The sequence below is a fragment of the Sciurus vulgaris genome (assembly GCF_902686455.1).
Source record: "Sciurus vulgaris genome assembly, chromosome: 3".
Classification (NCBI taxonomy): Eukaryota; Metazoa; Chordata; class Mammalia; order Rodentia; family Sciuridae; genus Sciurus; species Sciurus vulgaris.
This window is the reverse complement of record NC_136463.1, coordinates 93,864,672-93,883,370: the sequence shown is the minus strand read 5'-3', so window position 1 is coordinate 93,883,370 and position 18,699 is coordinate 93,864,672. Positions and strand designations below refer to the sequence as shown.

The 18,699-nt window shown below is 35.5% G+C and overlaps 1 protein-coding gene across 3 annotated transcripts in view; it reads right to left on the bottom strand.

The window, feature by feature from the left end:
- Positions 1-18,699, bottom strand: part of SPOPL (speckle type BTB/POZ protein like) — a 66,230-nt gene that overhangs the window by 11,373 nt on the left and 36,158 nt on the right. For all 3 annotated transcript variants that reach the window (XM_079133965.1, XM_079133966.1, XM_079133967.1), the window contains exons 2-5: positions 5,220-5,357; positions 4,915-5,036; positions 4,498-4,649; positions 2,857-2,984 (exon numbers count right to left, since the gene is read on the bottom strand). In XM_079133965.1, the coding sequence (XP_078990091.1) occupies positions 2,857-2,984; positions 4,498-4,649; positions 4,915-5,036; positions 5,220-5,297 (480 nt within the window). In that variant the 5' untranslated portion in view covers positions 5,298-5,357. The remainder of the gene's footprint in view (positions 1-2,856; positions 2,985-4,497; positions 4,650-4,914; positions 5,037-5,219; positions 5,358-18,699) is intronic.

Below are 18,699 nucleotides of genomic sequence, written 5' to 3'. Positions count from 1 at the left end.
AATACCAATACCAGTTTTTGAAAATCTGATTTCTTTAAACTAAGCCTAATATAGGATTTTCCAAAGCTACACAATACTACAATGTTGCACTCTACTATAGCCCACTGGACACTGGCTCCAAAGTAGGGAACCTTGAACAGTCCAACTTCATATTGTCTTCCAGAACACTGGGTCTTTGAATTTTTGACCTTCAAAGATAGGAGTCATTTTTTTAAAAAAAAATCAGGTGACAGAAACAGTGTAGTCAACTTTTAATTTTAAAAATAAATACCCAACTCTCACCCACTATCACAAGTATTTTTAAATAGAAAAGCTACCTTATATCCTAGGAGGAAAAATAGGATAAAAACAAACAAACAAACACCTGATGTGTTCTTAAAAATAAATTACTTTGAGTTAGCGATGTGGCTCAGTGGTAGAGTGTTTGCCCAGCACATGCAAGACCCTCGGTTTGATCCCCAGTACCACAAATGTAAAGTTAGTCAATCAACCAAAACAAACAAACAAAAAATTAGTTTAACTTTATGGAAAGTTCTCCTTACATACCTATTTTATCTATATACATATATTTTCCTGTATATCATGGAATGGCATGGGTCTGTAGACTATTAGAGTGGTTAAAATTGTTTAGGTTTCAAAAGATTAATCCAACCAGTTTTCTATTTTCCCTTTTTATTCATCAATTCCTGCTTTCTATATCACTTCTGGAGAGAGGATACAGATCTCTTCACACTGCTAGAAACATCCACCTACCTCTGGTCACTAGAGTTACTATGTGAGCCTTGCAAGATTAAGCTATGTCTTGCACATACAGGTTAGCCCCACCTGCCTTACCTGTCTACAGCACCACTTGCAGGGGAGGGGGAGGAGGCAGTTCTTTAGGTGGGGCAGTGCAAAGCTTCCTCCTCTTCTGCAAGCAGTGCTGGAGATGCTGTAGAAGGAAGGGCATCCATGAGAGGGGTAGAAGAAATGATAAAGGGCATGAAGAATGTTGTTTAAAAGCACTTTTTGCCCACCTATGCAATTATGATGCCCAGGGTGTAATGTCTAAATTAATTTAAAAATGCATATTTCAGGATTTAAAATTGGATCAGATCAATGCCAACTTAAAAAGGTTTGTACTGGTGGGTTCTATTTTTAGGGGGTTACTAGCATGTATTATCAAAAATATGGATAACAAGCATATTTTAAAAAGACATATCAAAAAGTCATAAACTTAATTCAGCCTTAATTTTGAATTTCTTGGTTGTCTAGGTTCCAGTATAATACAGTTAGGAAAATATCTGCAAGCAGTATTTCAATTCTCAAAAAAGGATTATTTTCTGAAAAGAGTCATTCACAAAAGACTTTAATTTTAGTTTAAATTGGATTAAATAACCTTTAAGGATGCTTAAATTTTAAGATGACATTTAAAAAAATTAACATTCAAATTTAAGAAAACTATTAAATTCTGGAAGGTTCTACATTAAGGATGCTAAAATTTTTAAACTCTATAATACATATTTATTTAGAATACTATTTAGAATACCTGCCTACTGGTAGCAACCGTTTTAGTTTATTTTTCCCCTTCAAATTATTTAATGATGAGCCCTGCTCAAGAGACTTGTGGTATGTGCTACATCAACTAAATGATTTACTTATAACAAATTAATCATATAGTCCATTTACCTTATCCAGGTGAAAATAAGTCTGACTATGTAGTGTCTGGAGCCAAATTTCAACTGTGACACATATTTCATTATGGTACAACATGACACACACTTAATTGTAATCTTACCAAGAAATTGTACTCATTTATTAAAAAGAGATAAAAGCTAATATATCAGTTAAGGAAGTTATTATCATTCTAAGACACTCATCCGTCCACATTAACTTATTAACATATTTAATGATAATCCCAGCAATGTGGGGAAGGGAGTCAAGAGGATCACAAGTTCAAGTCTTTGCAACTTAATGAGACCCTGTCTCAAAATACAAAATAAAAAGAGCTGGGAATGTAGCTCAGGGTTAGAGTACTCCTGAATTTAATCCTTACTTTACATATATATGTATTTTACATATATAAATTTTATGTCCATTATCTTAATCACATAATTTTCAACTGGCTTTCTCATACAAATTATCAATTGCCTTAAATATTTTAATAAAACTGTATTAGTAACAATATTATCTTTGAATTCACTACAAAAATGAACCTCAGAAATTCATATAGATAAAACTACTTAATAATGACAGAAACAAATTCAAACCTCAAATTAAGACAAATCATATGTGTAAATTACTGGCAGCAAGATACTGGCAACCTTCAAAATATGATATTTTATGCATATAATTTATATGTCAAAATACAAGTGCATACCTTTAAATTCTGAGATCTATTCCTCAAAAATGCTAACACCTATTTGATTAAGCAAATTGCTTGAATAATTAGAAAGATTTCTCAATCTTTTTCAGGTATATTTGCATCTAAACCGAAAAACTTTGAGTAATAATATTTAATAAGATTAAACTAAAAAAACTGGTTGTCTATGCCACAGTTACTCAGAATACAAATGATAGAAATGTTCATAACAAATGTATGCATATCTGGTCTTTTCAACAGGAAGAATAATTTAATATATGGTAGTATAACTACACATGTAATTCACAGCTAGCAATATGAAAGAATTTTTTCAGACTGGGGTACTAAAGTGATCTGTAAGATAATTTAGTCCCCTTTTTCTGAGCGAGTATTTACAAATGAAACCTTGTATCAATTACTTAATTTTTAAGTATATGCAATATAAATCCAGTTTACACATTTACTACATCACCAGATATAACCATGGAGTTTTTTGTAATACAAAATATACCCACCTCACAAAATAATGTTAGCTTGTCATCTGGTAAAAGACCATTAGCTTCATCAAGCAAAAAATCCCTTCTAATGAATTTTTTAAATCCCCAGTCCTTTCCTTGCACAAATCGATATGCTCTTTGGCTTTCTGGTGAAAAACAGAAATTTAAATAAAACAAGTATCCAAGACACATTTTTTTTTAATAATAGCACAGGTGAATGAAATTTACAAAAGTAGGACTTGCCTAATACATACATCATAAAAATTCTAGATATGTGTTCATATATAAAGAATTGTATTTAAGAACTGAGTCTGAGAAAATCAGATCACTCTACATTGCTACTCAAATTTTGGCCATGATCAGTGAGCTCAATTTCAGACTCTGGATCTCTTAAGAAGAAAAGCAAATAAAATCTCATGGAGATCTTTTTAATAATCTTGACCTTACAATAAAATAGAATCAAAATATTGGGTATAGCCATACTATTCATTATCTAGTATCAGAACTTGATTAGAAACATATTTCTCATTCCTGCTTCTCCCTTTAAAAATGGGATACTCTAAATCACTGAAAATCTTTTAAGCTTTCCTGGCACATCCATCCCACTGATTTAAGCTTTACTAAACTACAGAAAAAATCCATAAACTGGTGAAAAAAAGATAAAGTCTTATCATTACAAAGTCTTTAGACAGAATCATCTCATCCCTTAAAAAAACTTCTATCAAAGTTCAAAAAGATGCTTTTAGTATCTTTTTGTAAAAGAATAAACATCCAAAATAAATGTTTCAAGTGCCTATAGTACAAGTATATAGTGTGAAATAAAAAAGATCCTTTATAGAAAGTATTCATCATCTTATATGAGGAAAAATATCAAGGCAGGAAACCAGTGATCTAATGACCAAAATACTCCACTATCTTAAATATCAGACAATGTGAAAATATAAGTTGCTTCAACAATAAAAGATACTATTTAGAAGGGTGTATAGTTTTTTTGTGTATGAGTTACTTGATTCTATCATTCACTTCAGAAAATATTTAAAATTTAGTGTGGCAATTCATGAGATATTTTCCTATTATGCATACTACATTTTTTATAATATTCTTTCTGTTATGAAGCTCCAGATGACAGCAGTTCAGCTGGGACTATGTATCTGAATCCTGGGCTGAATTTAATAGCCGCTGATTCTAAGAAAAACTGAATTTTCATTTGGTCAGTATTGAGTTCACTGCTCAAAATTTCTAGTGACAAAATACTGGGGCATTCCATCTGTTCTGCATTGTTCTCCAGATTCTCTAACCTGGCAAAAAAGGAATGAGAGAAGTATTTCTTGAACACTTTATTATATCTGCCAGGTACTAAACAAGGCACTTTTTCCTAACAGCAACTATATTTTCAAATGACAAGTTAATGTAATTTTAAGACATGAAGAAGTTAAAATATTAACTATTTTTTTAGGGCTTATGAAGTCTAAGACTTAGCAAAACAGCTATAGCTTTATGCTAAAATTTAAAATTGAATAATGGTCAAATTACATGCTTTTGTGTTGGGTTAAGTAGATTTTAGTGGGGGGAGGAACCCGACCTTTTCTAGGTAAAGGTGCAGAAGTCACAGTATGTAATTACACAGAGACTTCTTCACTCGGTTTGCAAATCACTTACCCATTGCTTTTGTTTCTTCCCTTTTAGCGTTCAGAAGGGAAAATTTGAATTTTGCTCGAACTTCACTTTTGGGGCAGCTGACTAAAAGCAAATATAAGGACAAGTAGTCTTTACTTTCATCATCTAATCCCTTTGGGTTTACCCTCAGGCACCTAAAATAAAACAATAGGCTCACTTGGAGGAATATTATACTTGAAACATGCAAAGAATACTGAAATCATCTGTTAATATTACAAACAACACTCCTGTAAATATTAACAGTTAATTACATTTCTCCATACCATTAGGAACTTGTTACCCCTTTAATATAACATCATATTAACAGCCACCCACTTAAGAGCAACAATAACAACAAACCATAAGGAGCTGAAGATCACATCAAAAACAAAAACAATCCAAACCAAACAAAAATCTTACCATTTCATTTTGTCACTTGGGCCAGATGAAAATGTTGAACTTTTTAACACTTCACCCATCTCCTCTCGACAAAAACTGAAGTTATTAATGGTCCACATGTAGGAAAACTTTACTACTTTAACCTAAGAGATTCAGAAAATCACTTTTTATAATGACTTATGCTTTTAACTTGTCGCATGTTAAATACAGTATGATTCACTCTTCTATCCCTCTAATAACTATGCCAACGTGTTTCATGATAATGTTCTTAAGATAGTATAATGTTTATAAGAGACATAAAGTATGGTGTTTTTAATAGTATGTACCTGTGTGTAACACCAGCTTTCTGCTATAGGACCAGTAGACATATCTCCAGGCAGAGGTGGGCTGGGTTCCCGAGACATTGCCACCTTATTGCAGTCTTTTAGGATTTATGCAGTAACCCACACAGCTGAGTACTTTACCTACAAAGAAAATAAAAGTTTGATAGGATCAAGAAGGAAGACACAAGAGTAACGACTCGCAACTAGATTTGAAGGACTGAGGATATCAAATAATTTCAATAATTTTTAAGAACTGAAATTGTAAGTCCTTATAACATATGACACCTGAAATCTAGACAAACCTACATTTAAGACATTATTTTTAAGAGACATCTTCCACTATATATATAAATTAAAAAATACAAGAGGCCCATATAACTTAATAGTTAGGAAGGATCACATCATGAAACCTTAATGATATCAATATCTGATTCGCCTTTTCTTTGAACTAGTCATGAAAACTAAAGGGGTTACAAAGTTATCACTAAATACAAGTTACTTATCTGTCAGATTCCAGAAGTTTTCACCAAGTAAAATGCAATTTCCACAAAGGTCTACATTTATCTCTGACAAAGAGACTCACTGATAAGACTTTGTCTCTATCACAGTGTTTCTCACTGAGATGTACTACATCATGAAGTTTTCTTCCAGTTAGCCATTTCCATGTGAGGTATAATTAATATCTCATAACCTGGTCAAAATATTGCTAAAAAGATGATGTTTTGCAACTTGAAAAGTCTACTGAAGAGTTATAAAAATACCATACTTTATACAGGCAATAGTGTTTCAAGATTACATTCCTACAAAGTGATTTAAGACTGAAGAATCTGCTTTTGATTTAAGAATAATGGGCAAGTGAAGAAAATCACATGAGTCCTATGAGGGGAAAAATACTAGGGAAAAGAAGAGAAGGACCTCAACCAAAATGTAGAGAAAATTCTTGCTTTCTCTCTATTCCATAGAACAATAGGAGATGAAAAACCAAGACTAAAAAAAGCTGTCTGAAAGACACTCGTAAATAAAGAGCTAAAGAAGATATAAAAGCATATAAAACTATGAAAGAAGAAGCACATTAAAAATCTGCATGAGAAATAAGAAAGTCAACACTGGGGGAAAACATCACATCAATACAAAACTCTCAAGAGTCAGAGAAAAATTATAAAAACAAAAGAAAGTAACAAATATCGAAGCTAGAACAAATCTAGAATTACTTAACAAATAACTATTCGAAAAGGAACAAAAACAAATGGAAAAGCAGTAATAAAACAAATATTAAAGAAGCACACTCTCAAGCTGTATAAAGAACTTGGACCGTATGACTGAACTCTTTAATAACCAAATGAAAAAAGATACCACCACTGAAATATATTCTTATGAAATTCAAAATGAAAAAATTACAAATATGTATATTCTTTAAAAAGAATAAAAATCAAGATGGCTTCATATTTCTACTCACTGCTAAAAGCCATAAGGAATATAGAATAATCACTATAGAATTCTAAATGGGGAAAGGGCTATATAGCACAAGAGTTTTACAATAAATCATGTTTCTGCTCATGTTTTTAAAGGTAAAAATTATTTTCCAGATGTGTAAAATATGTATGCTTCCCTCATAACTGTTGGTGGAGGGGATAAAGTCACTTACATTACTTTTTAGCCAAAGACAAATGAAGCAAGAGGAAAAACAAAAACCTCCATATAATGGTTCTGACTTTTATAGCACTTGAGCATATAGAAAAAATTTATGTCTTAAAATTAAATTGGCAGGTCAAAACAACTCTTAAAAGACTGTGACAAAATAAGCCACAGGATAAAATATTAAGTAAGAGTATGAAATAAAGCACAAAATCAGTGGGTCCAGGTCTTAAGTTTTGAAATACACAGTGAGGGAAAACATTCATCTGATTATTATAAACATGAATTGAGCTGATTCAAAGCCTGATTTAAAAATTTGTTCAAAGAAAAAACAATTGCTGAATTCATTATAATGCATTCATCTATACGTATTTTTCAAAGTAGTTTTTATGATACATTCTTCAAGTTCAGGAAACATTTTAGTGAAAAAAAATTAACAACTAAAATATTAAGCTGGGTAAGAAACTAGTAAATTAAAAGTAAATAAAAGAGAAGATGGTACCGTTTCTATGAAATAGCCTAAGATTCTTCATTGAATAGCACAGAGGCTACTTTAGATAGGGTAACAAGGTTTCTCTCAAGAACTAAAAATAATAGGGAGAAATGCCAAGAGATGTCTGTAACTGAGAAAAAAGAATAGCAAGTACAAAAGCCCTGGACACGAAAGGATTTGAGAATACTTCAAGAAGAAAGAGGAATTCAATGTGGTTGATATCACAGAAAGATTTCATTCAGGGGAAAAACAGTGCAATTTAGCCAGGCATGGCATACACACCTGTCATCACCATGACTCAGGAGGCTGAGGCAGAAGGATCATAAGTTCATGGCCAGTCTCAGCCTCTTAACAAGGTCCTAAGTAACTCAGTGAGATCATCACTTACAATATAAAATTTAAAAGGCTAGGGATGTAGCTCAATGGTTAAGCACCCTTCAGTTCAATTCCCAGTATCAAAACAAAAACAAACAAACCAACCCTGTAATTTAGATAGTAATTAATTCAGAACAACAGCTTCATGAAAATGTAGGGAGAAATAAAAGCAGGAAAATAAATTAGGAAGTTAAGAGTAGTAGTCTGAGGAGATAATGAATGGAATTGAATGGTATGCCAGAAAAGATGAGGAAAGGTTCCCCTCAACTGAAGAAAATACTTTAGAATTAACAGAATTTTTAATGGATAAAATTAAAGGAAGGGGAAATCAAAGCTAGATCCTAGTTTGAGACCTAAGGAACTGGGAGGATGACAATGCCATATACTAAAATGGAGAATGTTAAGTATGAGAATACTAGGGACTAGGGGATTGGTTTCCACTGAGTGACAGGTACAATATCCAAGAAAACTCAAATGGAACAATTTTTAAATTCTTTATAATTAGATTGTTAATGTCACTTCCATTTTTTAAATAATGCACTAATGCACACACTCAAATGTATTTACAACTCAAATACAAAAGAGTTCCTATCATGTGATCTGCTTGCAGCCAAGATAATGAATAGGGGAATCAGCAAGCAGACAGGCAAAAAAAAAAAAAAAAAAAAAATCTGGCTGATGACATTGGGGATATTCTTAGAAGAACTCACATGTTTACTGCAGCACTATTCACAAGAGGCAAGACAGAATCAACTACAAAAAGCAAACTGAATAAAAGGTTGCAAAGATGGGGTATGGAGAATGGTTTTGGCCCCTATATTATAAGGTATTTAGGAACTTTGTCTATTCTTTGGTAACTCTGTGAGATGGTTGGTGATAATCTCATCTTAACCATGAGGAAATACATTTAGACAGTCCCAAAAGCTTATTTTAGACTGTAAAATAACTAAAAGGTGGTTGAACACAAATTTTTCTGGCAAAGCTTTTTCCACAGAATCATGCTGCTCTTCAGCTATAACAGAACTTAAACAGGTCTTATCTGTCCAAATATTCATGTTATAGATGAGGACCAAGATAAGAGAAATGGAATAATAGAAACTGAACATTTTAGGTAAATAATGGTACAAGGAATAAAGACATGATCTCTCAATGTCCACTTCAGTGATCATTTCCAGTATTCTTTTTCCCCTATTCAAAAATAAGGCGGGGGGTGGGGGAGAATAATAGACCTATGTACCTAATGCCATCAGGCATTCTTATCCTTGTTCTTACAGAAAAAACTTGCAGTAAGAGAGAACAAAATTAAAATAAGATCTAGAAAATAATGTGACACAATCAATCTGTACATCAACAATAAAAAAGGTTTCTTTCATATTCTATTGTACCTATTGTATATATAGATGCTCTTATATGGGGTTACATCCTGATAAATCCATCAAATATTGAAAACAACATAAACTTTTTGAAAATGCATGTAATACTATTGTAAACAATATCTAAGGTACTGAACAACATAGCTTAAATACACAATACACTGTAGAGTAACAGTTATTTACCTGCACGGCTGAATGGAAACAGTGGCTTGCTGCCACATCTCAACATCATAATAGGGTATCTTATTGTGTATCGCCAGCCCAGAAAAGACCAAAATTCAAAATGGTTACTACTACATGTATTTGGCATACAGCATGATTACTACTGAATGTATTATCACTTTCACAACATTGTAAAGTTGAAAAATAATAAGTTACAGCATCCTTAGTCAGGGACTACCTATACCTGTTTTAGGAATTCCAAGTGTGATATTGCCTAGTTTTATTTATTAAAGGAAAACAAATCTTTTTATTAGGATAAACACATAAAAGATTTCCTATTTTATATGCCAGAATTAATGTTCTGCAAGTATATGTCATATACATACAAATTACCTAATTAGAAAAAATTCATATATTTGGAAAACATAAAAAATCATGTCAAACATGTACACATCATCAAATTTCCTCTCCCTTCCAGAAGATTTTGTTGATTATTGTATCAATAAATTTCTTCACATTCTTTTTATACATGGTTGAGTCCCTAACCTTCTAGTAGAAGTTCACAGAGACGTAATAAATATGCATGCAGATGTGATCAAAAAATGATGGTAGTAGAACATTCCAAAACTATCCTTCTGCAAAAGCAATGAATAAGCTGACAAAAAAAATGTCAGAATCAACTTTTTTGGAACTCTGGAATCTAATAAAAAAAAACTTACAGCCACTGACAGAATCTTAATGAAGAAAGAAGCTACTGAATTTCAGTGAGAAAGAACTATGGCATTTTAACACACTAGCTTACTAAGGCCTCCTCTCCAGTTCAGTGCCAGTCACAAAACCATCAATCCACAATTTTGGTAGAGGATGCTGATACCAGAGAGAAGAATATGGATCCTACTTTAAAAGAACTGTGATTGTGTGCTTTGACAGTCTGGAAACTCTCTGAAGGACTAGGTCGAGGGCTTGCTTTTGTTTCACTTGCTTTGGAGTTTCTCTACAGTAGCAGCAGCATTCTGGGCTCTGACACCTATTTTATTTTATATTTGTTGTGCTGGGGATTGAACCCAGAGCCTTGTACTTACTCAGCAAGCACTGTGCCACTGAGGCTTGACCTTGGGATCTGACATTTATCAAAAGGATTTAGAGTTAACTACATTAGATACAGCCTGCTAAAGCAAACAGGAATTGCCACAAGCAACAGCCAGACACAAGAGCCTGAAAAGGAAGAAGTTAGAAAGAAAATTACCGTGGGAAATCTAGAAAGCCATGTACATGCCCAGGTCCAAACACATGTTTAGAAAAGATATAAGATTAAGCTTTCAATTTTGGCTTACCATTAGGTGCTGAGCCATCAGAATGCAAAGACTAAGGCAGAAATATAAAACGGCCTGGCTAAGCATTTAGAGGAATGTCCCAAGAAAGAGTAAATCTACAAAGACCTGAGTAGTATTTTAGGGTCTCTCCGTGTTTATAGAAATAAACATCAGGTTTAAAGTTAAAGGATATAAGAAGATATTTCATAAGAAATAATAATTTTTATTATTTAATAAGAGCTGGGTGACTACACTGAGGACAAAATACACTTAAAATCAGAAATTGCAAGGGGCCAAAAGCATCATATATTGATAAGAGCATTAATTCATCAAGAATATATAGCAATTATGAATACATGATTCACCAACTAGATCCCCAAACTACATCAAGCAAAATATAACAGAAATGAAGAAAGAATCTAAAATTCTACAATAATAGCTGAAAACATCAATATCTAACATTCAATAATAGAAAAACTAAGATTGATAAGGAAAAAGAAGATATTACCAATAGTATAAAACTAGACCTAACATATTTCATCTATCAACAGTGAGTGTACTTTCTTTTCAAGGACATATGGAAAACTCTCCAGGATACACTATATGTTAGTCCACAAAATAAGCCTCAAATAAGTTTTAAAAGACTGAAATCATACAAATTATCTTCTGTGATTTCAACAGTATAAAACTAGAAATTAATAACCTAAAGAAAATTAGAAAATTCAAAATATATGGAAATTAAACAGTAGATTCTTAAACAACCCAATGGGCAAAAAATATATCAAAAGAAAAAATATAAAATACTTCTGAGATGTAAGAAAAAACAAAAACCAACGAACCAAAACTAATGAAATACTCAGTAGTCAGAAGGAAATCAATAACTCTGGACACCTGCATTTAAAAAGAACAATCTCAAATCAGTAAAGCTAACTTTACAGCTAAGAGAATTAGAAAAAACAAACGAACAACAAAAAAACTGCACCCTAGACTTTATAAGGGCAGAAATAAAGATGGGGGGTAGAAATTAAGTAGAGGGCAGAAAAGCAATAGAAAAAATGAACTAAAACAAAAGTCAGTTCTTTGAAAAGATCAACAAATCTTGACATTTTTAGCTAGACTAGTCAAGAAGAAGGAGTATTCAAGAGACTAAAATCAGAAATGAAAGTGGGAACATTACTATTGACCTTTCAGAAATAAAAAGTATTATAGAAGAACACAACAAATTAGGTAACCTAGAGGAAATGAACTAACTACTAAAATAGGGTCAAGAAGAAACAAAGTCTGAACAAACCTATAAACAGTAAAGATACAATCACAAGTCAAAAGAACTTCTAGCCTGAGGAGCTCCATGGACACTTTCCTCCAAAAAACTGGCACAAATTACAAAAGAACCACCATTGAAAGTCTCTGGAAATGGTCCTGAGAGCAAGAGAGTAAATGGAAAAAAAAAAGATTTTTTAAGAAAATCCACTATAGGACTGCAAGAGAGTGAGCCTGTGGTATTTGAAAAAGGACCTGCTCGCCAGGCAAAGTGATGCATGTGTATAATCCCAGTTCTTTAGAAAGCTGAGGCAGGAGAATCGCAAGTGGAAGGCCAGACCCTCAGCAACTTAGCAAGCAACATAGTCATTTGTGTCCTCTTTTTTTCTTGGCCTGTTTAGCTAGAGGTGTCAGTTTTGTTGATCTTTAAAAAAACAAAACAAAATAAATAAAACCCAATTTATTTTATTTCATTTGTTCTATTGCTTTTCTTTTACATAATATCTTAAAAAAAAAATCAATAAAAAGGTGGGGTGGGGTGGCTGGGCATGTAGCTCAGTGGTGAAGAGCCCCTGTGTTCATACTCCAGTGCTAGAAAAGAAAACAAAAAGAAAGAAAGAAAAAGAATTTGCTCCATTCTTCCTAGCTCCTCAGGAGTTAGAGACTTTATTCCAGACTGATGCAGCCAAGAATGGGCTCCTTCTTCCAAGAGATCCCAGTTAGAGCGTTTTCAGGGAAGGGCAGGATGTCAATATTTCTCATCTTGCCTCTAGCTATTATGTAAGTTTCACCAAAAGGTGAAGGGCTCCATTCTTCCATCAAGTCACAATTGGTGAGGTAAAAGGCTCCACGTCCACTATAGTGCTTCTGGGATAGCATCACTGTTGTTAAGTCTTGTGAACCGTGTATTTCACGTAAGTGACCCAAAATAAGGAGACTTGAGAGTACTACCTCCAGTCAACCCCATCAACCAAAGTGCTCAGGTTCTAAAGCAGAGATATCACTGGGAGATAGTTCCCCACTCCTTAGAGATTTACCCTGTGGTGGGAAGTGTCACATGGCAGAAGAAATCTCAGACCCTAAATCAAAAGAATCTACCTTTTCCAAGGAAACCAAATTTATTTAGTCAATGGAACAATTTATGCCCCAGTGCACTGCTGAAAACAGAGCAAAAGCAACGGATTAGTGCATCTAACAGTTGTCAGGCAAAGAGGGTGACAAAGAGATTTTCACCAAACCAAGTGTTATGCCAAGGAATTGTGGGAAAACCTAAGGTGGCTTCCATGAGGAAAATATGAAAGGTTTAATACTATGCCTATGTGCGTGGTGCTGCAGGGGGAAGGAGAGTAAAATTAAATCCACTAAAACAGCCATGAAAAATAAGCAAACAAGAAACAGCAACATGCACTGAAAAGGAGAAACCAAGAATTTCAAGAATTTCTACAATGTATTATGTAAAATGTTCAATTTCAAATAAAAAATACCAAGAAATAGGCAGGTTGGCACACACCTATAATCCAAGCTACTTCAGTCGCTGAAGCAGGAGGATCCCAAGTACAAGGCTAGCCTGGGAAACAGCAAGAACAAAAGGAATAGGGCTGCTGATGTTGTTCAATGCTTGCCTAGCATGTTTAATCCCTAGTACCGCCAAACGACAACAACAAAAACAACAAAACACAAAGTACAGCAGTCACCCCTTATCTGAGGTGAAGTATTCTAAGACATCCACTGAATGCCTGAAATTGCAAATAATATCAAACTCTATTAATGTATTTTACATCTTAACTAATAAGCATTTATTACCCATTGTGGTCACAACTTTTGCAGTTTGAGGTGCAATAACAAAACCAGCATGCATTTCTTTTTCCTTCTTCACAGTTTCATGGATACAAGATGCATGCTTAGTATATAGATCTTAGCAACCTCAGTATAAGATATGTTTTCCTCATTATGTCAAGAGCTTTAACCTTTTCACTTAAAGGAAGCACTTTCAGGCTTTGACATACCAAAATTACTACCATCGCCATGCTTGTACATTATTAAGTAAATGTTAAGTAAAGTAAGGCCATTATTAAGTAAAGTAAGGGTTACCTGAACATAAGCAGTGAGCTAACACAAGAGTCAATCTGATAACTGACATGGCTACTAAGCAGCTTAATGTGCAGGTAGTATATACAACTTGAATAAGCTGGACAAAGGAATGATTCACAGCATAGGCAGGACAAAACGGGATGGCATAAGATTTCATCATGCTACTCAAACATGTGAATTATTTATTTATACAATCTTCCATTCAATATACTCAGTATGCAGTTGACCAGGAGCATAAAGAAGGCAAAATCCCACATAAGAGAGGACTACTGAATGACCTGTGTATGAGGGGAAAAGCGTTACAAAAACTGTAGTTGCCACTATAGTTGGATTTTTAAGACAAAGCCTTTAGAGTAGTCATTTATAAATATGCTTAAACAACTAAAGGAGAGTAGAGGAGAATATGATGACAATGTCAAAAAAATAGGGAATATCACTAAAAAGGTAGAGATTTAAAAAAAAAATGAAAATTTTCTAGAGATAAAAATATAAAAACTGAAAAAACTTACTAGAAGGGATCAACAGCAGACAGGAAACGGCAGAATTAGTGAATCTGTAGGTATGTCAATAGAGATTATATACTCCACACATAAAAGTATGAAGAAGTAGGGGTGGTGGCCCATACCTGTAATCCTAGTTACTTGGGATTCGAAGGCAGGAGAATCCCATATTCAAATGGCAAGCCTTGGCAATTTAGCGAGGCCCTGTTTTGAAGTAAAAAATAAAAAGTTGGGGTTGTAACTCAAGTGTAGAGCACCCATGGGTTCAATCTGTAATACTGGGGGCACGGGGTGGGATACGTGAAGAAAAACCAACAATCTTAGAGAACTGTAGGACACTGTTAAGTACATTAACATATACCCAATAGGAATAACAGAAAAAAGAAATAAAAAGAAGTAGAAAAAAATATTTAAATAATGCCTGAAAATTCTCCAAATTTATTAAAAAACAACATACATTTTACAAATTTATTTAAAAAAAAAAACAACACATACAATTAGGAGATTCAATGAATTCCAAGCAGTATAAATGCAAAGTGATCCAAAATCAGATAGCCAAAGATAAGGCTGAACAGATGGATTCACTTAATCATGAATTTTCAGCCTTCTAAACAGTGAGCTAAATAAACCTCTTTCCAGTATAAAATACCCATATCCTCAGGAGCCAGGCATGACAGTTGTGTACCTATAGTCTTAGCTACTTCAGAAACTAAAGCAGGAAGATCAACTGAGTCCAGGGTTTTGGGACCAGCACAGACAACACAATAGAATTCCATTTCCAAAAAAACCAAAAACAAAAAAAAACCATGTCTTCATCTTCAAGCATTAGTTTTAGCATTAGTTACAGCAACAGAACAGAAAAACAACTAATGCAGGGGAGTACCTGAAACATTTTTTCGTATGCTAAGATACACCTGAACTTTAATGAACTCTGAAATACAAAGATGAATACAATATATTCCCTACTCTGAAGCATAATATAGAAGTAGAGACAGACCCACACCAAGACACTTTCAATATGATGAAGGAGGGACAAACAGACTGACAATGAAGCACTTTCAGAGCAAGAAGAATGTCCCCAAGAGAGTCCTGGAGCTGGATTCTACAGGAAGCAAACAAGTTTATAGGATGATTACAAACAAGATAAATTTTAATTGTAAGAGTTTTATACTGAAACCAGTGTGAATTATTGCTTTGTCAGGAATTCTGTGATCTTAGAGACTGGACCTTCCCTTTGTCTACTGAGCTATTACAGTACCTCATTCTTAAAAGGTTGGTGACATGAAATTAGACACACAAAGACACACACACACACACAGAGAATACAAAGTGAATATAGAGGGTACCTGACTTGAAGAGAGTCTTACCTAAAATTTTCAACTTCCGTAAGGTGTGAAAGTGCTAAGCATTCAGTAGAAACTGTACTTCGAATTTTGAATTTTCATCTTTTTCTAGGCTAATGATAAAATATTTTTCATAATGCTATGCAGTAGCAGTGATCCACAGCTCCCAGTCAGCCACACAACAGTGAGAGTAAACAACCAATACTCTACGGTACACTGAGTAGCTAAGCTATGGTTCAGTAGGTAGGAGATATTAAATGCATTTTAACTTAAAATATTTTCAAACTTTTTACAATGGGTTTATCTGGACAGAATCCCATCATAACATGACAGACAACTGCACTGGAGTAAGCATAGTAAACAAAATTCCACTGTGACAGCTAAGGATAAATAATTTAGGCCAGGACAGTAAGGGTAGTAATAACCAAGACAAATAATTAAAATATACAAAAAGTACTTAAAGATTATCATGGAGTATCTACTTCTAAATATGACAGAGTAGCTAAGGAAAACTAAGTTCTGCTGAGAGGTACAAAAACCTGGATAAAAATAAATGTATGTAGAAAGGAATCCTGAGCTACCGAAGCAATTAGGGTAAGTGAACGGTTCCAAGATTCCCAAGAGGGAACACTCTGAAGGCGAGCTAACAGACTACAGACAGTTTTTTCCATAAGAAATCATTTGCTCGTTCTACCATAATACAAGAGTGAGATTTGATGCTTTGCCCACATCAAGAGTCGCTGCTGGAGAACGACTGCTTCTGAACACCGGGGCCTGCCCTGAGGACGAGGAGGAGGAAGAGGAGCGCGGCCGCTTGGATTCAGAGTGACTACACCAGAGCTACAGGCGGTTGCCAGAGAAGGGGCTGCGTGGCGAGCTGTCTGGACTCAGACCACTTCTGAACCCCGGGGCCTGCCCGGAGGAGAAGGAGGAGGAGGAGGAGGAGGAGCGCGGCGGGTCCTTTGGACTCACAGTGACTGCATTAGCGCTCGAGGCGGCTGCTCGGAGAAGGCGAGTGGTGAGTTGTTTGGACTTAAAGTGACAGCGTCTGAACACAGGGGGGCTGCCTGGAGGAGAAGCGTGGTGGGTCGCTTGGTCTTGAGTGGCCACACCAGAGCTTCGGGCGGTTGCTCAGAGGACCTGTGCTGCGGGTCACGTGGATTCAGAGCCACTCAGAGCGACCGCTTCTGAACACTCGGGGGGTTATCTGGAGAAGGAGGAGGAACGAGGAGGGTCACTTTGACTCGGAGTGATTGACTGCCCAGGGCTACGGGTGGTTGGTGGGAGGTGGAGGCACACAGTGAGTTTCTTTGACTCCTAGTGACCGCACCGGAATAATGGGTGGCTGTCTGGAGGAAGAGGCGTGTGGCGGGTCTCTGGGTCTCAGAGCAATTGTACGGGGCCCCAGGTGGCTGCTCAGAGGAGGGGCTGCATAGCCAGGCGATTAGGTGCAGAGCAGGGTCCCAGGATCTAGGAGGCTTCTGGGTGGAAGAGCCGCACAGAGACAGGCTTAGGGCGGAGCGAAGGTTCCAGGCCTGCGGGCAGATTCTCTGAGGAGGGGCAGCCTAAGGAGATTCATCTGCGAAGGGTGAGGCTCCCAGGCCCAGGAGGTAGGGCCGGGCCCCTGGGAACTTTGCAGAGGAAGGCAGCCCAGCCCAGGCGGTAGCTGTAAATTGAGGGGAACCTCTAGGAGGGTACTGACCAGCGAGACCTCCCCACCGGGTGAGTCTTCCCTGCCGGGTGAGGTTTCCCCACAAGGACGGTAAAACTAGAGACTCAGGCCCAAACAGGCCTTGCCTCAGCCCGCAGCCTAGGTCCCCTTTGGATGACCATTGGTCAACAAGTGGAGGCACCTCTGCCCACTAGCAGGGATTATACCCCACCTGAAGGCCACCACTCCTAGAGAGGCAGCTTCCTTGTGGAGCACCGCATTATCAACTTCCTCCAAGACTTCAGCCTACTGAAGTCTAAGGGGGGATATATATAGAAATCTTCAGGGACATTGTAAGTCAATAGAGGAAATCTGCAATATCTCAGCGGTCCACTGATACCTGAACAATATGAGAAAACAAGGAAAGAAAATGCTGCAAACAAATCTAGATGTTACATCAATAAAACCCAATGACAGCATGGCAGAAGAAATCACAGAAAAGGAGTTCAGAATGTACATAATTAAAATGATCAGAGAAGCAAACGAAGAGATGAAAGAGCAAATGCAAGCATTGAATGATCACACCAATCGACAGTTAAAAGAGCAAATACAGGAAGCAAAAGATCATTTCAATAAAGAGTTAGAGATATTGAAAAAAAACCAAACAGAAATCCTTGACATGAAGGAAACAATAAACCAAATTAAGAACTCCATAGAAAGCATATCCAATAGGATAGAACACCTGGAAGACAGAACCTCAGACATTGAAGACAAAATATTTAACCTTGAAAACAAAGTTGAACAAACAGAGAAGATGGTAAGAAATCATGAACAGAATCTACAAGAACGAGGGGATATCATGAAAAGGCCAAATTTAAGAATTATTGGGATTGAGGAAGGCCTAGAGAAACAGGCCAAAGGAATGAACAATTTATTCAATGAAATAATATCAGAAAATTTCCCAAATCTGAAGAATGAAATGGAAAATCAAGTTCAAGAGGCTTATAGGACTCCAAATACACAAAATTACAACAGACCCACACCAAGGCACATTATAATGAAAATACCTAACATACAAAATAAAGACAGAATTTTAAAGGCTGTGAGAGAAAAGAACCAAATTACATTCAGGGGGAAACCAATACGGATATCAGCAGATTTTTCAATCCAGACCCTAAAAGCTAGAAGGGCCTGGAACAACATTTTTCAAGCTCTGAAAGAAAATGGATGCCAACCAAGAATCTTATACCCAGCAAAACTTACCTTCAAATTTGACGATGAAATAAA